Source organism: Miniopterus schreibersii (genome assembly GCF_964146895.1).
Source record: "Miniopterus schreibersii genome assembly, chromosome: 8".
Classification (NCBI taxonomy): Eukaryota; Metazoa; Chordata; class Mammalia; order Chiroptera; family Miniopteridae; genus Miniopterus; species Miniopterus schreibersii.
The window spans coordinates 60733163-60758941 of NC_138109.1; the positions used below are offsets into that span (position 1 = coordinate 60733163).

At 48.7% G+C, this 25779-nt stretch overlaps 1 protein-coding gene across 1 annotated transcript in view; it reads right to left on the reverse strand.

The window, feature by feature from the left end:
* Window positions 1–24895, reverse strand: part of ABCA4 (ATP binding cassette subfamily A member 4) — a gene marked incomplete at its 5' end in the record, with an annotated part of 120025 nt that extends 95130 nt beyond the window's left edge. The window contains 8 exons of the mRNA XM_081145372.1: window positions 2847–3044; window positions 7230–7357; window positions 12476–12615; window positions 15403–15544; window positions 16860–16953; window positions 23302–23489; window positions 24028–24094; window positions 24851–24895. Of these exons, the coding sequence (XP_081001498.1) occupies window positions 2847–3044; window positions 7230–7357; window positions 12476–12615; window positions 15403–15544; window positions 16860–16953; window positions 23302–23489; window positions 24028–24094; window positions 24851–24895 (1002 nt within the window). The remainder of the gene's footprint in view (window positions 1–2846; window positions 3045–7229; window positions 7358–12475; window positions 12616–15402; window positions 15545–16859; window positions 16954–23301; window positions 23490–24027; window positions 24095–24850) is intronic.
* Window positions 24896–25779: the final 884 nt, after the last annotated feature.

The window sequence follows — 25779 nt, forward strand, 5'->3', positions numbered from 1 at the left end:
CACTGACTTGGCATTTAATAAAACCTTATTTATACACTGGCTACGTGCATATGAGAAACCGCCCAGGAGAACAGAGGCCCAGCACTCCCCGCACTGGAGCTCAGCGTGGCTGCCGGCCAACCAGCTGCAATAACACCTCATCCCAGGCTCAGAGCTGCCTCCCCGCCACCCCTCCTGAGGGTCGCAGGATCTGCCCTGAGCCTTTCTGTGCCTCCTCAGGGTTGTTTATCTAAAAACACTGCTAAAATGGGTACAGGAGCAATAAAAGCAAAAATCCTACCTTAATGCCTGTAATTTCTTTTAGGTTTTCTTATTAGTAATTTTTTTTTTAATTTAGCTGCTCTGTCCAGTTGTCAAATGGAAAAGCACATTTGAAGGGCACCGGACAGGGTGTTTGTCTTTTTTGCTTGGGCTCCATGGGTCCTGTGTTAGTCCAGTCTTTCCCCATAGAGATGGGCAGGAACAAGAAGATGTCAGTAAGGAGAGTCCTCCAGGCCCATCTCCCCCCTGGTTTCCCCCCAGGCAGAGAGGATGTGTCTCCACAGCACCCTGGTCTATGGGTGATCAAATGAAAATGCTTCGAAGCCTTGGAGGCACTTAGGGTACTATTAGTATTATGTTTGCTCTACAGAAATTGAGACTAAATCAAAGTCCTATATTTTAGGTCAATAATTCGCAACCCTGGCTGGATGTTGGAATGATCTGGGAAGCTTTGAAAAATACTAAAGGCCAGCTGAATCAGAATCTCAGTGGGTGGGGGCTGAGCACTCGTAGTTTTTAAAAGCTCCTCAGGTCATTCAATGGGCAGCCTGGCTGGGAACCACTGCTCTAGGGCCCAGTGTTGTCGGTATTGGCGTTTCTGAGCTGTGCATCTATGACATGGCCAGGTCGCTGGTCTTGAGGCTGACAGAGAGTTCAGTGAGGGCGGGAGGGGCACGCTTAGAGCCTTGGCCTTGGCACATGACTGGTACCTGGTAGGTGCCCAGTTCTGGTTTGAGTGCAAGGACACGTGTACACAGGTGGCAAGCAAGGGTGCAGACCCATCTCAGGTCAGTGAGGGTGACTGGCCAAAGTTCTCCTCTGGTTTCTGAACTCTAGCACTTGCCAAAGCAGTGTCTAAAGGCAGAAAGTCTTTCTGGTCTTTCTCGTCTGATAAATAAATGTTCTGAAGCCACTGGCCTAAGTTTGGGTACAGTCCCCTTTATCCTGCTACTTCCAGAACTGTTCTCCCAGAGCTACTGATTGTGCCCCAAAGGTACATTTACCTAGACCAGCAGCCAAGGTCCTTTAAACAGAAACACAAGACCCACCCTTTTCCTAGTGACCAGAGGACTGCACGTTCCTCTGTGCCCAGGGAACCGCCAACAGCTCTGCAAACACAGATACTGCCTCTTGGCTGTGCTGGTGTTCACAGCCCGGAGTAAGGGACTGTAATATCTCACTCTTCTGTCTGATTCTGGAAACAAACCAAGGAGTGTGTGTGAAATTAGGTTTCTTTGGAACTTTGGACAGAGAAGTTTAAACCACATGGCTTTTTATAGTCCCTGCAGTGTGGGGAGCTGAGAGACTTTTCTGGGGCCCTGAGTTCTCAGTGGCGGTAGCCTCCAAAGTTCCCAACTCCTCTTACCACTCTGGAGGCCCACCCTGAGGAGCTGGGAACACTGTAATGTTCCAAGAGAAAGTCACACTTTGAAAGGAATGAAGTGTGAACTCTGCCAGAAACTGTGTGGTCTTGTTTTATTTTATTTTGTTTGTAAAAGCCTTCATCTTGCTTTTTAAGAAAATCTGAGAATGGGTTTTCTGAAACTTGAGAGAACAATCATAAAAAGGCAAAAAACATTAATTTCTCAACCAAGCTTTCAGTGACTGACACTCCTCACAACACAGTTTCAGAAATTAAAATACACACACACACACCACAATTCAATGCTAGAAATATTATATATGTTCCTTTCTCTGATGGATTCTAATTTTGAGTGTTTCTTAAATAGTGGCCTACAGTGAGCTCCTAAGGTAATAGGGCAGATTCTGAGCCTGGCCCAGATCTCCTGAACCAGCCTCAGGGGATGGGAATTTGGAACTTGCATCTTTTACCAGCTTCCCTGATGATCTTCATGCGCTCTGAAGTGTGAGAACCGCTGCTCTATGTCCCCTTTACACAATTCCCTCTCATTTTACCCTTCTGACAAAAGAAGAGAGATATTATCAGGTCCCTAGGTGTGTGGGGGGTGCAGTTCTGGGACACAGGGTTGAGCCAGATCAGGGCTTTCCAAATTTTCAACAATATGAAATTCCTCTGTTATTTTTTTCCACCCAGAAACAGCAACCTTTGGGGTCAAGAGCAGACTCATAGCAGAAAGGATGAAGCTCTCACTTACTGAAATGTATTAAATGGTTTGCATATATTTTTCATTTATATTTTTCTACCACTTTATAAAGCATTATATCTGCTTTATAGATGAGTGATGGGGCCAGGAAAAGTGAACTATCTTGTCCATGACAACCTAACTAGGAAACAGTAGGGCAGGGAGTCCAACCAGGCCCCCTTCTCCTTTCCACACTGCTAATGGTGGGGGAGAGGATTTCCCCCACTTTTGGGGTAGACATTGACCTGCCACAACCACACACCTAGTGGTGACTCCCAGTAGCCTGGGCCACTGCTCTAGAAGTGTTATCAGTCAATATTCCTTGGCCTTTGGAATCTAGAATTTCCTTAAGGATTGTCTTGAATGCCAGGCTTCCTCCCTCCCTGACTGTCAATTCACAGGTCCCTGATGGCCTGTCACCAGGCCCTGCTGCCCTAGGAATTACCTTCCAAGGGGCAAGAAGCTAAATACCTCCCTTACCACATGGAAGAGTTTGAAGAAGTCCACGTTGGCATACAGGGTGTCTTCCATCCACTGGAGGGTGCCCTGGGAGAGGGCGCACATGGCCTCACGTGCGGTCTGCGCCCCTCGGCGCTGGTTGAAGATTATGAAGCGCTCCAGGAGGGCCTCGCTGCAGGCAATGTCCTTCAGCACCAGGTCTGGGACTCCGTGAGCAAACTGCAGAAAGGAGAAGCAACACTGGAAGACTGCCTGTGATAGGAGAACGCCGCCCTCCAGAGATGTCCATGTCCCCCCCCAACAGAACTCATGACTACATAACATTGCATGGCAATGGGGGATTAAGATAGCAGATGAAATTAAGATTGCTCATCAGCTAATTTTATTTTTGAATTATCTGGGTGGACCCAATATAATCACAAGGGTCTTTTAAATGTGGAGAAGGGAGGCCAAAGGAACGATGTCAGAGTAATGCAATGCAAGAAAGACTTAATTAGTCACTACTGGCCTTGGAAATAAAAGAAGAACACCAGCCAAGGGATGTGGTCAGGGGCAGCCTCTGGAAACCGGAAAATGGATTTCCTTCTAGACTCCCCCCCTCCTCCCCCCCGGAAAGGAGTGCAGCCCTGCCAATACCTTTACTTTCAGACTTCTGACCTCTAGAACCATAAGATAATAAATTTGTGTTGTTTTAAGTCATTAAGTTTATGGTGATTTGTTAGAGCAGCAACAGGAAACTAATACACTCGCAAGCCTCACTTTATCAGCGAGCCATTAAAATTGGAGAGATCCCTTCTCAGTCCACCAATGCTTAGGTACCATCAGGACCTGCTCCCTGAAGCTCAGGTGGGGAGTGGCTAGAATGCATTTGGAGTGATGGAAAATGACCAGCCTTTCTCTTTTCTCACCAGATTTAGCAAATAAATATATTGGATGCCCCATTAAATTTGAATTTCAGATAAACAATGAACAGCTTTTAGTACAATATGTCCCAAACAGAGCCCACACGGCACATACTTATTCCCCCCAAATTTATTTGTTGCTTATCTGAAATCAAATTAAATTAGACATCTTGTATTTTACCTGATGGCCTTCACCCCTGGATAGGGCACATCCCCCAGCTCTTGCGGAGCTCATGGACAGTGTCCATTGAAGCACATTCCCCAAGATTGCCTCGAGAGGCTAAGGAGGACTCAACCCTGGCCAGGACCTTTAGCCAGCCAGTGCAGAAACTGGCCTCCAGGAGTCCTGGGCTCCCAGCAGAGGACAGGACCCTGAGTACCGAGAACAAGTTCATGATCTTCCCTGGTCTCTGCAATCTTTCCACAGCTTCCAATTAATTACACAGTCCTCTGGGCTGGAGAGCAGAGAGGGCCCAGGCTCTGCTGCCCCCTGCATGGGGACTATCCAAACTTTAGATGGAAGCTTGATTAAAATGAAGCACTGGTCACAGATGATGCTGGGTTGGTGTGGACTCCATCAGTCTCAGGGGACTGTCACTGGGTATGTATTACAGCAGAGCCTTCCTGTTTAGCCTACACTTTACTTCTTAGTCCAGGCAAATTCCAACCCCCAATCCCAGCGTATAAAACATTTTGAGGTGGAAGGAAACAATGAGCTCATTTTCTCCAAACCTCTAATATTCCAGGGGAGAAAAGCAATGGGGAAGGGGTTAGAGAACTTGAAAAGGTTACACAGCAGGCTGGTGGGAAAGCTGGGACACCCCAGAAGTTCCCCGCTCATCCTTCACTCAGTCACTCATTCAGCCGGTGTTCATTCCCCAAGTTCCCATCAGGAAGGGATTAGACTAATTACTGGTGATGCAGAGAAAACAAGATGAGTTTTCTGCTTTTCCAGGAGCTCACTTGGCTACCTGGAAATGCAAGTACTAGATTGAATGTAGTAAAGTCAGAGCACAGAAGAGGGAGCGTTGAGAATTGTTAGTAAAAATAGCAAGTGTTTACTGAGTGTTTACTGTGTACTGGGCACTGTTCTAAGTGTTTTACATATATTCATTCTTTAACCCCCCACCACAACCACATATGGGGGCACTTTTATTATCTCCGTTTTACAGATGAGGAAACAGAGGCACAAAGTCATTAATTAACTTGCTGGGGGTCACTCAGTTAACCATGTGGCCTTGCTGAGATCTGAACCTACAGCTTGTGCTTAACTATTAACTTTTAGCTTTTTATGGAGAAGGGAAGAGGGAGGGGGCAGGACAAAGAGAGGAGGGTTTATGAACGATTTCACTGAAGAGAAACATTTGAACTTGGCTTTGAAGCAAGTCTAGGAGTTTACAGGGCTGCAGATGGGACGAGGGCCAGACCAGAGAACTATACCACTCTCATCACCTAATAACTCCCTAGATGGAGAAAGAGGGGGTGATAGGATTCCCTTCTGAGTGGTGCTCAGACACCAGGCAGAAAGGACCAGGAAGGGTAGCCAGTCCTGATGGTAAGGAACAAAATTCCACATTTGATGAGGGTGATCAACTAGAGAGCAGTAAACCACATGTGGCTATTTAAATTTAAAATAATTAAAATTAAATAACACTTAAAGTTCAGTTTCTCAGCAGCACTAGCTCTGTTTCAAGTGCCTGCCTGCCATGTGTGGGCTAGTGGCTACTGCATTGGACAGCCCAAGAAAGAGCATTGCCACTGTGGAGGAGCTTCTAGTGGACGGTGCTGTTAAGGAGCCACCAAGTTGGACAGAAACTGAGACTGAGACAGAGACAAGGGGGCAGCCAGGCTGAGAAGCTGGGTGGGCAGGGGGCGCAGAGGAAGCTGGTCACCATGAGTGGCCTCTGCAAGCGCAGGAGCTCTGGGCTCCCTCTTAAGCTCTGGGGTTTGCTGGTCAGGGAAGCATGAGCTAATTAGAGCCAGCAACACTAAATAAGGTCACAGCCTGGCCACCAGGACCCTTCTCCTCACAGGAGAGGCCTCAGCCCTGATGCCAGCGGCACAGCAGCTGGAGATCCAAACGTCACGCAGTGAGGAACTGGAAAGAAATTTCCCCTAAATTCCTGCCCTTATCTCCACCTTCCTTTTATTACCAACTGGAAGTCATCACAGGCATTTCCAGGACTTGGGTTTTATGAGTTGAAGGGAAAGCAGAGGGGAAAATGACCAATCGATGCTGCCGCCACCACTCCCTGGGGTGGCTGGGGTTGGGGGGAAGGAAAGCGGTGCAGGGCAGCCAGGCCTAACTCCAAGGGCCTTGCCAGGAGCCACACACCCAGGATGCTGGCCAGGAGCTGTAAAGCCCCAAATTAAAGCTGAGGTCTCACCCCAGAGCCTGTCCGAATCACCTGGAGGACAGGTTAAAACACAGCTTGCTGGTTAATCTGGAATGGGGCTGAGAATCTGTGCTGCTAATAAGCTCCCAGTGCTGTGGATGCTGCTGGTCTCGGACTCTGAACACCACTGAACTGGAGTGAGGCAGACTGGATTAGGAATGAGGAAACCTGGTTTCTGCTGCCAATACTAGCTCTGGAGCCTTGTGGAAGTCACTCAGTCCCAACTTCATTTCCCCCTATTTCAGGATTCAGGTGGAGCTCAGAGCTAACAGATGCGAAAGTCACATGTTAGTGGTAAAAATGCTCTGAATAAGTATAAGAGATCATGGACATGGAGGAAATAGATTTGGGAGCAGGGATTAGTCAGGTTATGCAACAGGGAGAGAGGAGAAAGTTTGCCTGGCATGGAAAAATAGTGCAGGAAACAAAGGTCTGCTCTGCTGCTGTTACCAGGCTCTGTAACCTGGGGGTTACCCCTGCACAATCCAGTCTCTGCACTGCCAGCTTCTGGGCCTGGAACTCTCCTCACAGTTCTTTCTATGGCCTCCTTCTCTTCCATCAGGTTTGCTCAAATACCACCTCCTCCAGAAGGACTTCCCTGACTGCCTCATTTAAAACTGCCCCCATTCCACACCCCCAGTCCCTCCCTAACTTCTGACTCTGCCAGATTGTCCTCACAGTACCCATCTCAACCTGCTTTCTTCAGTATCGCCTGTGGGCCCCACACTAAGCTCCCAGAGATGGGGGTTTGCCCATATTGTTCACATTGTGTTCTAGTACCTAAATGTCCCTAAATATTTAATGAATACAGGAATATACCTCAGTTTCCTCAACTAGAAGAGGAAATTGAGCCACATGATCTCTAAGTTTCCTTCCAGTCATAAACCTCTGAGATGCTGTGTTGCTGTTGCCAGGATTTATCCCGTCTCAGAATCCCACGAGGGAATGCACAGCAACTCAAGTAACCCCCAGGTATTTTTCTGAATGTGTGGCATGAATTATGGATACTGAATGTGAAAGCAAGAAGGAGAAAAAGAGCCTTTCCTTTCTAAGGCTCATGCTCACCCCTCCCTTCCAGGGACCACTGGCCGAGGAGATGCACCTACCTGCTCCGGCCGGACCTGGGAGTTGACCAGAAGGTGGACGACTGAATCAGCCAGGCCAATGTTTCTCATGAGAAATAGTGTCAGTGTTTCTTCATCTCTTAAGACATCCCGAATTCGTATTCCTTTTCCTGTATATGAATGAGAGAAAGATCATGGTGCTGCAGGGCAGGTGGGTCAAAAAGAGAAAACATCTAGAATTCACTGGAAACATTTCTAACTCTGTTCCTGGGTTTCCTGGGAGCACCTGGAGGTCAGGGCTCCTGCCAGTCAGCAGTCATCCGACGCAGTCACAGGATTTGCTGCTGAAGCGGCTGGGCAAAATTTAGTGAGAAGGCACAGAAGGCGGGAAAAGTTAGCTCAGGGTCCAGTGTGGGGTCATAGACACTTTGTGCGTTGGTCTAGGACAGCGGCTCTCAATGGGATCAGAGTAAGGAGCTGAAGCAGGGGATTTTGTCCCCTGGGAATATTTGGCACCATCTGGAGACATGTTTGGTTGTCACAATTGGGGAGGTGCTAGTGGGTAGAGAGCAAGGATGCACAGGACAAATCCCCTCCCCTCACAAAACAAAGAACTATCTGGTCCAAAGTGCCAGTAGTGCTAAGGTTGAGAATTGCCAGTCTAGGATTGGAGGAGTCGCAGGCTCTGTCCACACTGCAGTTGTTTCATGGGGTAGAGGATCCTTCTTGGCATTTCTGAAATCTCAGTTAAGGCCCTAAGCTCAAAGTATTGACATGAACTAAGAGAGATGGGGCTGTTTGGGGCAAGAAAAGTTCCAAGTGGAAAGGGGGAGTGGCCTGTTACCTGGGCTTGCAGTTTCATGTCCTGATCTTCCCGGTCACATTCTTTCTAGCTCCACTCAAAACCTGCTAGCAGCAGAAATTTCTTTATGGGGAGGCACAGAGGACTCTTAACAGTTTAGGTAACCTTGGGGCAAGTGATTGAATCTCTCTGTACCTGTACTTTCCACATCTAGTTCTTGGGATTGTTGCGAGGGTGACAATGAGAGACAAGGAATACAAAGTGCTTATCTCTCAGGCCTGAAAATAGTGAGCAGTCAATTGATGCTTAATCTGATTGCATTCATATTATCCTAACCCCTTCCAGGAGAGTCACACCCAGGGTGCCCACCTCCTCCGCCTGCTTCCAGGGCCAACACTCAGCCTCAAGCTGTCCACTGTTACAGTGCATGAGGTGCTGACCAGAGCAGAAGGTTAGGGGCCCAGATATTTACGAAATCATTTCAGCATCAAGGGAAAGCATTTGGGTTGCATGGAAATGCCTGTCTCTCCATCTCAACTCCTTGGGAGCTTGGCTGACTGCTTATCGCTTAGTTCTTTAACTGGATTTAATCATCAAATGCTCCTTCCAGAGACCTTCTCCTAAAATTCTTCTCTCACCAAGAGGCCTAGCGACCTGAGTACGTGACAGCCATCCCTTCCGTTTTCAGGTTATGACTCCTTGTATAGTGCCCTGTCATGATGAGGTTGCTGCTCACTTCTTCTTGAAAGGAGATGGGTCAACCACAGGCCTGGCCCTGCAGCTAAGGCAGGGAGACCTGTCCTGAGGCTCCTCCTCACAGTCGCTTCTCTCCAGGATGGGTGCCCTTTAGAGATGTGCCACTGGGCGGGCCAGCATCACTACCCTCTGCATAAGAAAAGCCCAAAGGCTTTAGGGGAACCTGACCAGGAGGGAGTCTGAGGGAGGAGGAGGGCTCTGAGAGGGGCTGTTGTATTTGATTCTTGCCTTCCCTTTTTTTTGATAAGCCCTGTCATCTTCCAGACTCAGCTCCTGCTCCCTCTCCTCCTGCTGGGGCAACAGCTCAGTTGTTCTCCCAATCATTTCTTTATGTACAGTGTTACATTACACACCCCCACCCACGCGCACACGTGCACACACACACGCACTTGCACACACTCCCCTCCTGAAGCAGGGGGCTATGGATTCTACTTTCATTAAAACTCCTCATCGGACCTAGTCATGCTGGGCACACAGAGGTATGCCCTTGAAGTCACCTCTCTCGGACTCCCAGCTTTAGACCAGACGTGGAATCAGAGCCTCGGTGAATGGAACGGCATGGGCACCCTGTAAGTACCTGTTGTCTTGACCTGAAAGTCACGACCCCAATTTCACTGTTTATCTCTTTGTTACTCTTTAACTCACCCACCTGACCTTACATACTGACACCGTGCTGGGGAGAGGGAGACAGGGAGGGATTTTGCCCTGGTGTCTCACAGGTCCCACCCAGCTGACGGGGCTGCTGTGGCCCTCGGAGAAGGGGCAGAGCATTCTGGTCCCACACACTTGGGGAGGGGTGGGGGCCGCCCTGTGGGGAGAGCGTGGGGCCCAAAATGTAAGAGGTGGCTGATACCAGACAGAGGTTTCACTGCACTCACAAGGGAGAAATGTGAGCTGGGGGCCTGAGGAAAGAAAAATAAATTTAGTTTAAAATGTGGTTCTTCTTGTTCCCTTCCCTGGGAAGATCAGCAGTGGGGGAGGGGCAGCTGAGGCCCGGGGAGCTAAGGGGGGCTAAGGGGGGAGGGAAGCCAGGGGAACGTGGGGCTCAGGAAGGTGTTTAAAGATGATTGAGAGACCGCAGAGCTTCCTTGGGGGGGAGAGGGGAGGGGGCTTCCCGTCTGTCTTGCACCATCAGTCCTCCCCTGTTGAGAATGCTGCACTACAGGTTTGCTGGAAAGGGAAATGCCACCTGGTCAACCAACAGCATACTTTCCCAGGCGACTGGGGAACTGACTGGCGAAAGCACACACCAGCGACAGCCGCCACCTCGCTTTCAAAGACAACCCTCCGCAGCAGTGCTGATGGTGTACCTCGGTCCCCAGCCTGGAATTCCTTCAGAGACAGTGTCCCAAACGTTACTTGGGGATGGTGCCCATCCCCTCTCATGGCCACTAAGGTCAAGTTTCTGCAGAGTCTTTGGAGAGTCTTGGCTGGCCTTCCCTGACCTGCTGTCCCCAGACCTCCGAAGCTGCTGGCATTTAGGGATCCCCCCCCCCCCGAAAGCCTGAGGCCTGTAGAAGGAACCACTGTGGCCCAGGGCAAAACTCGTCCTGCTTTGGGGTAGGAAGGAGTGATTTGGGTTCTCACACACACACTATGAAGACCACAGAGAAACTGAGGTTTGAAATGACTTCCTTTACACTTCCCTCCCCAGCCAGACTCCAAGCGAGGATCAAACACAGGAATGAAATGTCGGATGAACAAGGTAGGCCGTCACTGTGGGGGACACACAGCCATTTTCCCTTCTGCTCTTTAACCTTAGAAACAAGATGCCCTCTGGTTGGCGCCCCACCCCTTTTCTCTTACTATTAAAATGCTGATTGTCTTTCAAGCTCCAGCTAAGTAAAGTCTTCTACGTGAAGCAGCAAATGATGTAGTGTTCGTAATTTGGTTTTACTATATAAGTTGTAGGTATACTATTTTTGAAACAATTCGAATGTAATGAAGTCATCTTAAAGTCCCATCTGAACAGACTCCTGTCCTGCCCTTTGTTGCTCCTATGGGGAGTGAAGGGAGAAGGTGGCCGATGGGAGGACCATCAGACTCTCCTTAGAAGACTTGCCCCTCCTGACTCCCCTGAGCTCTTGAAGCTCCACCTGCCCGCCAGGCAGACCCTGTTCCCTCAGTCCATCCAGGCCTGCTGTGGAGGCGGCCGGGCACTCGGTCTGACACATTGCCAACCCCAGGGCCTAGCACAGGCCTGGCTCTGTAGGCACTCTCCTAACGTCGGCTGGATGTTGAATGAACTGCACAGTGAGGCTCCCGGCTGATCTGCACCATTCTCCCCACTTTCTGGTTTGGAACCTTGAGTAGGGGCTGTTCACCCAGACCGCCAGTCCCCTCAGTAGACCTCTTCTTGATCCCTGTCATCCTCTAGGTCATCCTGAGAGTCCTCACCTCCCATCCCCATCCTAGGAGCAGACATCTCCCGGATCCAAACTGCTTCCTTCACAGGCTCTGAGCCCCACTCCCTGAACAGCCTTCCCCACACCAGCAGCCTATTCTCCACCCCTGGACTTCGTGTGTGACCTCTGGGTTCCTGGCAGGCCTTGCTCCCTCCCAGCCACTCATCAGCCCGCCCCCTTCCTGGGGATGGTTCCAGCTGGTACCCAGGCCATTGGCATGTCCAGTCCCTCTGACCATCTGTAGCAGAGCCTCCTGTGGACATGACAACTACACAACATCCACTTGTGCTTTAAGAAGAAGAGAAGTCAGAGTGGTTACCGGGGTTGGGTTTGTTCTTTCTTGCTTTCCCTGGGAGAAGAGACACAGGAGAGGGAGCTCCCCCACCCTTTCTCCTCACTGTTCCTGACTCCAAGGGGCTCTCCTACCCACCAGCCTCAGTGAGCATGAGACCCACCCAGCCTGGCCTCTCATTTCCTTGCCTCTGCTCCACTTCAACCAGCATGGCCACACCGGGGGGCTTGTTCTCACGTGTCCTGCCTGCCTTTGAAATCCTGAATTCACATACTCCATTTTTTTACCACAACAGTCAACCCTGCTCATTTTCTCACCCCTTAAATAGGGTCATGAACCCCCTTGAGATCTCTAGTTCCTTGCCACCCTCTCTCCTCCACCATTTCCCCCTGGCCCATTTCAGCACTTCTAGCTTCTGGTCCATCCTGGACCCAACACATGTTGTTCAACCACCACCCTCAACCCCTGCCTCCTGGACTTTCTATGGCCCCCCTACAAGCGCCTGGCTCTGTTTCCCCCAACTCTGCACCTTCTCTGCCTCAGGGCCTGGGATGATGAATGTCGTCGGAAGAAATCAAACTATCGTACATATTTATGTCATGGTAAACATATGCTCTCTGACCTCGCTGAGTCCTTAATGCTACTTGGCATTGCTCATACACGTTCCTGGATAGCTCGATATCTACAACTCTATGAGAGCTGCCCCATGCCTTTACCTCTGAAAATCCCTCTTCCCCTGCTTCCAGCACCTAACCTAGCCTCATAATTCCCAGAACACAAGCTCTCCTGACACGTTCCTTTCTGTCTCTGGACTTAACCTGAGGTAAGACCCTGCTCGCCCTCCTTCCCGACTTCCTCCTTCTAGGCTGGCGGGAAGAGGAGCCTCTCACCATCTCCACACTCCATTCCTTTCTGCCTCTTCTAGCATCTTTTCTCACCAAATCTCTCCACTCTTTCCTGCATCTTTAGTCTCTCTGATGTCTGAGGCAGGTGAGAGGCAAGTGATGGCTGAGAACACTGAAGCCCACCTTACCTGCAGTTCTCTCAGGGTGAGTCTGGAGGGTGTCCATGAGTTGGGATAAGGTGCGGAGTTCCGTCCAAACCTGGCCAAGATGCTGGCTCTCTGGTGCATCCATGAGGAGTTCTTGAAAATCACGATACACCCTTGCCAAGCTGGAAGAAAGACAGTGCCTCATCAATAAAGACATAGATGCCATTTTCATAATAACAATGATACCACCTTGTGCAATTTTTAAAGATACCATCTACTTGACCTTGCTACTACATTATATATCTTTGCAATAGTCCCAAGGTAAAAGGAGAATAATATTTTTATTTCCTTGTACATATATGATAGCAGACAGAGGCAGTGAGCAACTTGTTCAATATTCCAACTTTGGCAGGCCTAGGTCACCTCCTAACCTCATTCTCTAGGTGTCTTCTGTCCAGAGAAGCCTTAAATGGGATATTAGCAGATATTATTGGAGGTTCTTCCTGGCTATTGCCCACTTCACTGAAACCTGCCCTGCCAGCCATTTATAGGGGGATGTTTTGACAGCCATCCTTAATCCACAAGTTCCTCCCTGCACATGCGCACACACACCTCTGCCAAGGTTGATGGGCCAAGGAGAATGAAGCCAGGCCAACCGGATTTGTTCCCAGGAATTTAAATGATATTCAAGGATGCTCTTCTGATTGCCCAAGCCAAGGTGTTGTGACCTGAACAACCAGCACCAGCCTGGACATTGGGAAGCAGGGCACACTGGTCCACAAAGAGGCAAGTAAAGTGGGTGCCCAGAGAGAGAGCAGCCCCAGACGGCAGAGAGCAGCTCCTGACGGCTCTCCAGTTCTTCTCCCACCCCTCCTGACACCTGCGTGCAGCACCCTGGCCTTGTGAGAAGGTCTAGTGTCCAAACCATATATTTCCCTTTGGGGCTTAAACTTGTTTAAAGGGGTTTCTGTGCCTTGCATGCAAAAGGCCCTTGAATAAGCCAATATTTCACCTATAATGTATGTGTGAAACATGAAACCTAGATTCCCTGGTTCAAATGCTGAGTACAAACTAGAGTCTGAAGCCTCCCTTCACCAACTTTCACCCTTCAATCTATAGATACTTTCAGTGCTAGTCCCACCAAAGCCCCATTTAACCTCACTGAGATGTCTCCAAGGCTCCCCAGATCCCACTGTGCGATCCATGGGATCTCTCTAGATAGGCAGGCATTTTTTCTCAAGCACTTCAAAGAGACTCAAGCTCAAAGTGTAGGTTGTGAATTAAAGCCTCGCGGTAGTGTTTGCAGCTATGGAGCCCAGCTAATTATCACCTCCTGACTGTCCTAGGAAGACAGCTGTCCCTCTCCTACCTTTTCATAATCCAGGGGACAGTAAGTAGATATATATTGTAGGCTCGTGGGCCATAATTCTGTCACAGTTACTCAACTCTGCTATTATAGGACAAAAGCAGCCATAGTTCCTCCCCAGTGGGGAAGGCTATCTCTAAGCATAAGGCTGGCATACTAAATGTTCTTTTTTTCCAGTCGAAATGTAGTTTTGTCTTGGAGGAATTATATCCAGAGGCAAAACTGGAGTAACCAGATACCTCAGTTTTCATCTGACTTGGTGTTTACACCATTGGGTTGAAGCCTGCTCTACCACAAGCCCTGGTTGATGACTTTTTGCTTCAGCCCAAGGTCAGCCCAGTGGGTGAAGGACAACCCTATTCTCATCCCTGAGCCTGTCTGTAGGCCATGCTCACATCATGTCCTCCCACTTCTTAACAGGAACTCAAAGGTAGACTCTCTTCCTATGGAATTGGACTTGAAATTCAAGCCCAGACCAGAAGTCATTAACCTGGAATCCACGAGTCCCCTGACATCGGTGTAATGTTGTGTGTGTGTGTATGTGCGCGCGTGTGTGCGCTCATCTTTCTTGGAAGAGGGGCCATCAGTTTTCATCAGTTTCTTGGAATGGTCTTCAGTCCCACAGGTTAGAACTGCTCCCTCCAGCATGTCCTCAAGTTTTGCCACCCATGGGAACTGATGGCATCTACAAAAGACGATTTGGAATTTGTCCCTTTCTTCCAGGAAGCAGACTTCATCTTGTAAACCTTATTTAATTCACCCTCAAAATATTCCCTGACATTTTTCTTAGCATTTAGGTGTCCAAGAAGGCTTTTTTAAATGGAACGCTTCACAAATTTGCGTGTCATTCTTGGGCAAAGGCCATGCTGATCTTCTCTGTATCATTCCAGTTTTACTATATGTGCTGCCAAAGCAAGCACTGTTCAAGAAGGCTTTTTATAAAACATTTTTTCTTTTTCTTTTGTTTTTAAATATATTTTTTGATTGATTTTAGAGAGAGAAAGGGTTATGGAGAGAGAGAGAGAGAGATGTTAATATGAGAAAGTTACATCGATCGGTTGCCTCTCTTACACGTCGAACATGCAACCCAGGTACGTGCCCTGACTGGGAGTCCATCTGGCAACCTTTCGGTGCATGGGAGGACCCTCAACCAACCGAGCCACACCAGCCAGGGCTCCAAGAAGGCTTTTGAAGGATCAGAGATCTGTCAGGGCTGACCAGGGTGGAGTGATGTAAGGTATCAGGACAAAAACCTGAGTTTTTCTCATTCAGTGACTCCACCCAAGAAGATGGATGACCTGGAGGCAGTCAGTGGACACATCTCAGCAAGGTGATGCCATCAGATTTCAGGTCAAGTCTTGGAAATATAAGGACCAAGAAATCATGTCATGTGGTCTTAGCTCCAAGCTTTCTCCTAAGTGCCCTGACAGCTAATAGAATGCTCCAGAGAGGAAATGTGTCCTGCTTCTATGAGCTTAAGGGTTCAGCAAGCCACAGAAACATCCATTCAGCATTACATGCCCTGGTGCACATGCGCTCCAGGATAGGAGAGGAAAAGGGGTGTAGGATTCCCTCCTCCTTAGGTGGGAATCTCAGCACTTACATGGAGTTGTTATAGTTGGACACAATTCCAGGAGATTCTCCAGGAGTGGGATTTTTAAAACAAGGATTGTTCACATTGCAGAAAATTCCCTGGAGCCACGGCAAAATTCCTGCTGAGGGCATCGCCTTGTTGGGAAAATGGCCTTTAATAGAGGAAATGAAGACAAGGAGTTAATCTTCCGGACCCAGTAGGATCAAGGCCTCTGGAGCTGGGGCCTCTGAGGAAGGAGCCTGGCCCCTCTGGTACTTTCCTTCATTCATCAGCATTTAAGAAGCAGGAGCATCCTATATGCCAGGCCATGAGCTGAATGCCGGGGACAGGGTCTCTTCTCTCAAGTGCCCAGTGTAGTGGGGGGCAGACAGATGTTCTAAGGGAGACACAGATGGAAGTGCAGAGGGAGACCAGAGGGGAGCACATCAGTTTATGATGGGAGGGAAGAAGGGATATTGGCTCAAGAGGCCTCCACAAGATGCTGACCCTTGAGGAGAAGAGGTTCACCAGTCCCCCCCCCCCTTTTTTTTTAATTCTCACCTTGAGGACATGTTTTTATTGATTTTTTTTTTTGATTTTTTTTTTTTAGAGAGTGAGGAAAGGGGAGGGAGAGAGGAAGGGAGAGAGAGAGAAAAAGAGAGAGAGAAACATGGATTGGTTGCCTCCCCCATGTGACCTGTCGGTGTTCAGGAAGACACTCCAACCAACTTAGCCACATGGGCCAGGGCTCACCTATTCCTTCTTATAAGCACCTGACCCTAAGCAGGCAAGAAGGTTGCAGATTACAGGCTCCTTCTGGTAGGGGTGGGGTAGAAAAGCAAGAGTTTGATGGACAGGCAGCTGATTCAGAACTTGAGGCTTAGCTTAGAACTCAGGTACAGGAGGGTGAAGAGCGAAGACAGGAGGTAGGGAATCCAGCAGCCTTGCGTAACTCTTGAGGTCTCACATCAGCTGCCTAGAGGAGGAGATATTATCCTGTCCAGAAACCAGATGAGGTTTTCCCAGAGGGACATAGTATCAAGGAGACACTCATAGGCCCACCCTAAATCTCAGGACACCCTAGGGTCCAAGAAATAACATTTTATTAAGCATGATTGTCACAGCATCCTTTCCTTATTTTTCTCTAGCACTATGTATAACCTATCCCTAAACTGGTCTCCAAAATGTTTAAAAGAACTCATCTATGCTCTGCTCCCTTTAAATACTAGTAGGAGTTTAGGTTTAGGAAAAAATAACAAAAACAAAAACAAAAATAATCACAGTTTATCAGTAACCACATACAAGTATTTGCATAGAATGTGTAAGAATAAAAGATTACTTTGGGTAACACTAATCAATGTGTTTTCTGCCTTGCAGGCATGAAATGATAATAAACAGATATGATCCTGGCACCCCAACCCCCAAGACCTTTCTAAACAAAAGGATGGGACCTCTGGGTCTACCAAGCCTACCTCTGTTATGCTTACATTCATGTTTGCTGTAGAGTGGGTTGACATTCCTTAACCAGATCAAGACCAGAAATAAAGACAAAGGCCACAGGAGTTCCACTGCAAAGCGAATCTGGGTAACAAAACAGAAAGAGAAAGACCAGTGACGCGAAGGGATTATGGGAAACACACCCAGAACAGACACACTCCATCTCAGCACCTGTCTATGCAATAGGACTTGGTTGTGAGGTATTTCCTAAAGGGCTTCCTTTTTTTATCCTCTCTCCCACATTACCTCTGCTATGATATGTTAGACCAGCCACACTTGGTGTCCATCTGGGCTCCACTTTGCCTCTACTTTAGAAAACTGCATTAGCTCAGGACTTTCATCCAGGACCATCAAGATATGTGCTCCAGTGCTTTCTGGATGTTCTGTGCACATGAATGCAGGCTCTGATTCTGTAAGGCCCTACCGGCTCTCCCATGTAATGATGCTGCTGCAGGTAGTAAAGATCTCATTCTAAACTCGCTTTCTGAGGGTAAGGAAACAGAGGCCCAGGGAGGTTGCTGGTGCAGAGTCCCCTCAACAGTGACAGCATCGGGACCAAAATCCAGCCTCCTGTCTCCAGAGTCAGTGCCCTGCTCCTCCCACTGACCTGCCTTCTAACACACTCTAGCCTTTGATACGTGATCACTGATGAATGAATCATGTGCAAATGGTTCTGTGAAATACTGTGATCCATAGCAAAGTCAACAGAAATCTGGGTTTTCCTTCAACAATTTCTCCTTCCTTAAGAGACAAAGCAGGGCATACTGCTGTGGATTTTCACAATACTGGAAGACATTTGCTGATACCAACATATGGTTAAAAATTCATATTTATTTATTTTTAAACAACTTTTTAATTCATTTTACTTAGGGTTTCAGCTGCTTTTGTCTTTGGAGGCTTTTAAAAAGAAAACCAAATTAGGTGCACTTCAATGTCCACTGATTTCTTTTTATGAAATTTGTATGATGTTGGCAGGCCATATCTCAGCTCTGCAGTGATGTTTGTCTACCTTGATTTTCCATTTTGCAGCTTTCTTTTGAATATGTTCTCTAGTTGAGGATTTGTGTAAAGAATATACTGCTATTCTTGCCACTTCCAAAGCAGTCTTTAGAAATGCCATATCTCTTCCTTCATTATTTTTGGTCCCAAAGGGAGGGTTCATAATTACTGTATCAAATGACGTGGACATTCTGTCAGATAATGAACATGCATCACATTGAACCTTGTCAACATTCGTTAACTCAAACTCTTCCACATTCCTAATAAATACTTCCAATGCATCTTCATCTTTGTCAAATCCAACACACAATCTGCAAAGTGTGGCCTGGTGGGACACTGTTCTAGAAGTAGCTGGGGCTTTTCAAATCCATCCACTTATTGCAGTCAACTCTCTAGTCATTTAAGCCTTAATTTCTTCATTTTTAAGAAAAGTGTGGGTTCTCAGGGTTTAACGGCATTGGATCCACCTGCCTCCAGGGTATCCTGTTCTGATCTTGGGATTCTCAGAGATCAGCGGTGGCTCCAGCCTGGACTTCACACACCGCATGGGGCATTTCAAAAGCGAAAGTTTATATTTAAATTTAGGTTCAATTTAGAGTTTGAGGACTCTTGACTCCAAAGGAAGAACCAGCTGGTTGTTGCAGCCCACCATCTGAACCACTGCTAATGAGGGTGGAGGTCAGAGGCGTGGGATTATGGGGAGATAGGAGACAGGGGGGATGTGAGCTGGTAGAATAGTTCTTCTACCTAATCCCCATTCCAGAGACGTTAGGAAGGAAACTCATAAGATTTAAAGAACTTAAGCAGATGGCTAAGAATAGAGACTTAAGTGTATATAGATCAGGTAGGGGCTATTCACATGGTCTTTAACCCATTTGTTGTTCCTTCCAGAGAAATGTACTTAAACTCTCAGCAAAACAGTGGGCACCATACCAGGTGCTCAGTAAGTGTTTGTTCCTTTGTTGCTAGTAACGTCTGCTGGCAACCAAGTTATTACAGATCATAACATAAATCGACGAAGGAAAAAGGAAAAGGCATTGAAGAAAAAAAAAAGCAAAAACTGTTTAGGGCAGGTGGGGATTCTGCAGCTGTAACTTATCACAAAATGGGCTACTCAGAATGTGTCTAGGGAGTGTGCGTTAGAGGAAACACGCACAGATACTGCGGGAAGAAAAAAGAGTAATAGACTTCCCTTCGGGTGCTCATTTTTCAGGGTTCCTCCTACACATTCTCCCATGAGACGGCAAAACACCAGCACTGAACAATTCCCATGCAGCATTAAAGGGACTGACCCCAAGCACACTTGACAGCCCTTGGAATGTGCTGTCCTTTCCGGGTATGCAAATCAAGGGGGGGGGGGCTGAGCCTCTCCCCCGTGACCCCCCCTCATTGACTCCCTGCTCTTCCCAGACCAGCACAGCTGTTCCCACGGCCGCCCACGCTCCGGTCTTATCATTCATGGTACGCGAGGGTCACGACTCCTTAATGTACGTGGACCCCTCACGGGCTGTAAGCTTCCTGAGGGCAGGGACCCCATCCAACCTCATCACTACTGCGAGTCTAGCACCCAACAAGGGGCAGGACTCATAGTAAGTGCCCAGTAAGTATGGAATGACTGAACCTCTGTCAAGACTGGTCTAGGAGGCTCCTCTGGGACATCTGGAGATGACACAGAGGCTCAGGTCACCAACAGCTTTCAGATTTAACAAACTGCCCTGGCTTCACACCTTCCATCTAGGTCCTCCCTGTCACTGAGTAACACTCAGGTTGGGGAGCAAGTCTGGCAAGATAGCGATGTGAGTAATAGGTGCAGACAATGAAACCGGAAGCTGTGCCCGGTGTCTTTACCAAGGATGAGATAACCGGTCCAGATCCTACACATTTGCCTCCTCCTTAAGGCAACTGCCTGCAACCGTGGCTTTCTATCAAGTAAGTCAGCCTGTTTCCATGAGCAAGTCTTTCTGGGAGTAGTCCAGTGTGTTAGACATTGATGCTGGCTTGGGAATGGTTAAGAATCACTTTTGTGCTTTCTTAATCTCTGAGTCTCAGTTTTATCGTCTGTGGAATGGGACCGTTTTGTCCTACAGTTTACACTGAGGGTTAAGAGTGTGTCAATACTGAGCTTTATACCTGTCTCTATTCCCTATTAGCTGTATGACATTAGGTGACCAATTCAACTTTAACATGGGGGCTGATGCCAGGACCCTCTTCCCAGAGCAGTTGTGAGGGTGAAGTGAATTCACCTTGTGAAAGACCAAAAGCAGAATCTGGCCCCAGGTAAATAACATTTAACAAACATGAGCCATTTACTATTGACTCTTACTTCTCACACGGACCACCAGGACACTGTAGGTGACAGCTGATTGTAAAGGCCTCAAGAGCCAGGAGATACAATTATAATTATCTGCAAACTCCTAGGCCTTCACTCACATTCATGTTTCCTCCCTTTCTCCCTTTCTGGGTCAGAACAGCTCTTTTGCCAGTTTGTCAGTGGGGCTTCCTGAGAAACTAACCACCACCTGTCCCCTGCTCTATATGTTAGGGGGCTTGGACCAGGGGAGGGATCAGCCAGCCTGGCTTACCTCCCCCACAGAAAAAATTCCCAAACCCAAGCTCATGCATCTCATCGCTCTGCAATGTTAGTCACACACTCTTACCTACTCCCTCCACTCTCTCGCTCCCTCACTCCCAGACTCTCTCACTCATTCCTGTGTTTTTGAAGTACCTGGTTTTTGCAAGCCACTGAGATTTAAAGTCCTCCCATCTGAGGGGCCAGATCAGAATTTTCCACTCCTCCTTCATTCTGCGCCTGGCCCTAGGACAAGTGTGGCTTTGCAGGTGTTCCTCTTCGCCTCATCTCTGCGTTAGGGCTGCTGTTCTCTGCCTGTAATCCCTGCCCCTCACATGATCCCCTTGGTTGACCCTGGTCTGCAGCTCTCATGTGGCTGCGTGCTGGAATCATGTGGGGAGTTTAGGCCGTGCCCCAGATCAATTACACCAGCACCTCTGATTGTGGGACATCAGTTTGATTTTCTGTTTTGTTTTAATCTTCACCGCGGATATTTTTTCCCCCATTGCTTTTGAGAGTGGGAGAGAGAGAAACGTCAACGTGAGAGAGACACATCTACTGGTTGCCTCCCGCACATCCAGGACCAGGGCTGGGGATCGAGCCTGCAACCGAGGCACTTGCCCTAGGCCGAAATTGAACCCGGGACCCTTCAGTCCCAGGGGCCTACGCTTTACCCACTGAGCCAAAGCTGCTAGGGCTCGTTTTGTTTTTTAAAACTTCTCAGGTAATTCCCATGTGCAGCTGGGGCAGAGAACCACTGGCACAGGTAGTGGTCGCTAATCTGAAAAACATTTGTTGAGAGGCCTGTGTTATTGTTCTAACTCCGTGGGCGTTTGTTTTGGAGGGACTGCATTTCACACTTCACTCCCTGCAAAAAGACCACTAGCAATTCTTTTCCTGCCTGGCAGGTCCTCACAACAACCTCTTCTCCCTCCCCCAGAATCGCGCTCAGCACCGGAGCCCAGAGCGGCATCCTTGATGCTCCACTGTGCAGGGCATACCCTAGGGAGAAATTCCACAGCGTAATTAAAAACATGTTTTCAGAGCAGCTCTGGCTACCCCCACCCCTTCCCTTTAAACATGTCTGTAGCTTTAATTAAGTCCAGCCAAACTCAGAAGGGGCTGGTGGAAATTTTTTTTCCCTTCCAAACTGGTATTTCCTTGTTCTCTGTCTTTTCTGCTTCCCCTCCCCCTCTCTTTACCACTCAACCTACTTGGGGGAAGAGGGGTCCCAGGGAAGGGCAGAGTTGTGCTTGTTGTTTTAAATCTTGGCCACTTAGATTTTTTCCCCTCCTAGTCTGTTTTCAATTTAAAAGTGGGTAGCCAAGGCTTGCAATGAGCTGTGATTCTCCCTCCTGCACCCAGAACCCAGACGGGACTCATAGCCTGGATGAATGTGGCCCAGGACTTGGGTGTCCTTGGAGCTGGCTGCCCAGCCACCCGGGACCTGCCAGGCTCTCTTCACCTAAAGCTCCACCTGGGACCAAAGGTCATGGCTGTACCCAGCGCCCAGGTCTGGTGTCCTGGAAATGATAAGCCCTCTACTTTCAGGAGCCATCTGGCCTCTCCCAAAAATCCTACCCTGACATGGAAGCTGGACTGGGGGATGCCACCAAGAGGCCCCTTAGGCTGTGAGCTCTCAGGGGCAAGAGACAAACCTAATGATCTTTGTAAAACCTCCCTGCCAGTGCCCAGCCCATTGCAAATGTGGGTGGCTGTGCATTTGTCCCAGGCAGTGTGGAGATCTCTTGTCCCTGAACATACACTTCCTAGGGATGGATTCTTTGAGAAGTCTTCTCTCACCTGCTCCCACCCCAGTTTCTCCTCTGAGCTGCCAGAGCTCATCCTCAGCTCCCACCCTGGGCTCCCTTCTACTCCACTGTTGCTCACATTATTTGGCTTAGTAATTGTGCCTGGCTCCAAATTCCATGAGAGCAGGGGCTGTGTCTACCTCACCTGGCCATGTAGGGCATGTAGGGTAATGATACAGCCCAGTTTGCCAGGCCCAGTTAACTTACATTTGTTGTTCTGGTGCGATTGTTAGTAGGTGAATAGTGCCCCCTGCCACATTCCTAACTGCCTTGGTTTGGGTAAAGAATGAGATGGCTGCCTTATCTTTGTGGTCTCCATGGCCAGCCTATTAGATAGGGCTTGATACATGAGGACATTGTGGGGTGATGACCATGTCTGCCTGTCCTGGAGTCCCAGGCCCAGCTCCACCAGTCAGTCATTAACCTTCTCAGAAGCCTCAATGACCTCAGTGACCCCTGAGGATAATAGTGGTGTCTCCCTCATGGACTCGATGTGAGGATTAAATGAGGTGACCCTAAAGCGCCAAGCACTTAGTAACACTTGATACATGTTAACAGAAGAAGAAAAAAAAAAGGGAGGGAGGAACATCTGAAGATTTTTATCTTATGCCCGTAGGGACTGGGAGAGGAGGAATGGGGAAATTTGGTATCTGTTTTTGCTCTTGCTCATAATAGTGAACACCCAAACCATGGAAGTTTGAGAAATTAAAAACCTAGGAGTTGAGTTATGGGCTGAACTTTCTTTTTTTTTTTTTTTTAGAGTCACCATTTTCTGGAGGCAGAAGCTTCTAGAAAAACCAAAAGCCTAGAGAAGAAGCCACAGACCCTCCCTCAGGAGTACCCTGAGGGCTGTGGAGGATGCCTCCACCTTTACCCAGACATCTATAAATTCTTGCAATGTGTTAGCAGTGGGGAAGTGGGTTGGAGGCACATCAGACAAGAGATTTCAATTTCTAGGCCATCAGGATGGTATCAAAGGAATGTCAGCCCAGACTAGGTGCATGTTGGGAGATTCTTCCAGCCAAGGTCCTCAGCTTGGGGGCCTCATCTCACCTGAGAGGGGCTGTCAATGTGCTCCTCCGAGAGGAGGGAGAAGATAGAGTCCCTGAAGAGGGGACAACCACCAACACAGGGAAAGGGAACGGTGACTGCGAAGGGCTCTGAGCCAAACCCTGCCTTTGAAAATAGGGGCAATCTCTGTATCAGCAACATGCTTGCCACGGGCATGGAATCATTGCACACTATGGAAGAAACAAATATGTTTGGTTTAACTGTCACTTGATTGTGAGCTGTATCCCAATTTCAGAAATGTGAAAAACCAGTGTGCCTCGTAGAATGAGTGACATAAAGTATTTCTGGGCTGGGAAGCTCTGGAGAGCCTTGTTTTCTGTTGAGTCTGTTCTTCAGGACCTGGGCTCTTCCCACTGCACAGCACGGATACTCAAGGGTGTGTGGACGGGACTGGCGCGTTTACAAACCAGGGACAGGGGGCGGGATGCGTGGGCAACGGATCCATAGGCAGGGAGGGCAAAAGACTCGAATGTGACCATGCCGGGCTGTAGGTGAAAAATGTCCATCTCAGAACAGGGAAGCATGTGTGCCTGTGAAGGACACTTATCAGAGCGGCTCACAGAGCAGCCCGATGCTGACCGCTGCTTCGGTGCTGAGTGGCAACCAGCCCATCAGTGGCTCATCCTCCCTGCGCCCAGCCCACCCCACACTTTCCACCTGTTCATTGGCTCCACATGTCACTCTGAGACCACAGATTGCACCTGTTACCTTTTGCCTTTTCCTCAGGGTCCAGTTCTTCCAGAGCAGAAGCTGGATCTGCCTCAAGAAGCCCATGCTGGTGACCACAGAAGAGCAGATCACGCAGAGCCCTCCGTCTATGGCCAAGGCTCCTGGGAAGCAATGGACATCAGTGCCCCAGAGCACCTCCAGTTCAGGCTGCTGTGTCCTTCTCAGGCTGATTAAAGGCTGGTCCCCCCCTTCCCCAAAGCATAATCCCTTTAAATTACACATAAGCCCTTTGTTGAGGAAAGGAGGCCGGGGCTCTGCTAGCTCCTTTTTAGGAAAGGAGGGAGAAACCTAAAGACACCAGTGACTGAGAGCTAAGCCAGCTGAGGTGGGGGCATTTTGTGGGAAACCAAGTCCCTTAGGCTCCCACCTCCATCAAAGGGGTGCTGGGAATCTCTGACCTTAAAATATGGGATAAGGTCTCTTTGCATTAATATAAGGTGAGCTTTGGCCCCCACAAGCCCTGCCTTGAGCCAGCACCCAGGGTTCAATGGCCCCTGTGAGCCCCATCAACCCACTTGCCAGATCTGAGGCGATCTTTCTCCTTTTTAGCCATTTATCTTGCTCTGCAGTGGCTTTAGGCCAGGTATTGAGGGCATCTCTGAGCTTAGTAGCTGGTAAATGGTTTTTTTACGTTTTGTGCTAAAATTGATCTATAAGTCGCAGCTACCTGGAGCTGTGCTGGAAAAGTTACTGGCCGAGTCCAGGCTCAGCGGACAGAGTCCACGACTGACCAGCCGCATCTGACACAGGCTGTGCTTGAGGAGGCGCAGTGGGGGAGCCAGCTACTGTCATCCCAGCTCACAGTGAGGCGTTGCTGGGCGGACGCGTCCTCTGGAGTTGGACCCATGATCTTGAGGGCACCTGGTACCTCACCACTGGGAACCTTCACTCTCTACCTCCTCAAATAGGAAGTTGCTTCTCTTTGAAAGACTCTAGACCCTTGAGACCTACATGGGGTGGGGAGAGAGCCATGGAGTAGGAATGGATGCTTCGTGGGGTTCGTCGTCTGGTTGTAGACATGAGGCAGGGACTGAGATAAATGAAGGAGCATGTGATGGAAGCATGAGGGATACGGGCTGTACATGGCAGGGCTCCCAGGTGGAGGAGAACGGTTTCCACTTAGGACATCAAAAAGGCTTTTTGCAGGTGGTGGCATTAAAGATAGGCTCTGATGCATCACAGAATGACATTTTATGGTGCTTTTGTGGCTTACGAGCTGCTTTTGCATGTGTTGTGTCATTTTCATCCTCACTACAGTTTTGTGAGGCAGACAGTCACTCTATTTTATAGATGAGGAGCCTGAAGCCTAGTGGGATGAAATACTTCGCTCAGGGTCACACATGACAACACTGGGTTCCAGTCATTTAAACCCTATACATAGACAGGGAGGCAGAACAGCTTATCCTGCCCAGAGAGACCACCACTGAAGCGAGGCTGGAGTGCAGGGTGTGGACGGAGTGCTGCAAAAGAGGCTAGAATGGGGAAACAGGCACCAGACTCAGAACTGATGATTATTATGGGCTCCATCGAGATTTTCTGAGCACCTACGAAGTGATCTCTGAGTGGCCCACAGGTGCAGGGCACCTGCAAACAGAAGCAAGCCCTGTGCAGAATCATTCAGATCTTGTCACATGCTAAAGAGTCTGGTTTTTATCATGCAAGAGGCTGTGGCAGATTTTAATCCAGTGGCTGCCAAGAGTAGTAGGTTCACGCTGGCAGCATGGGATGGGT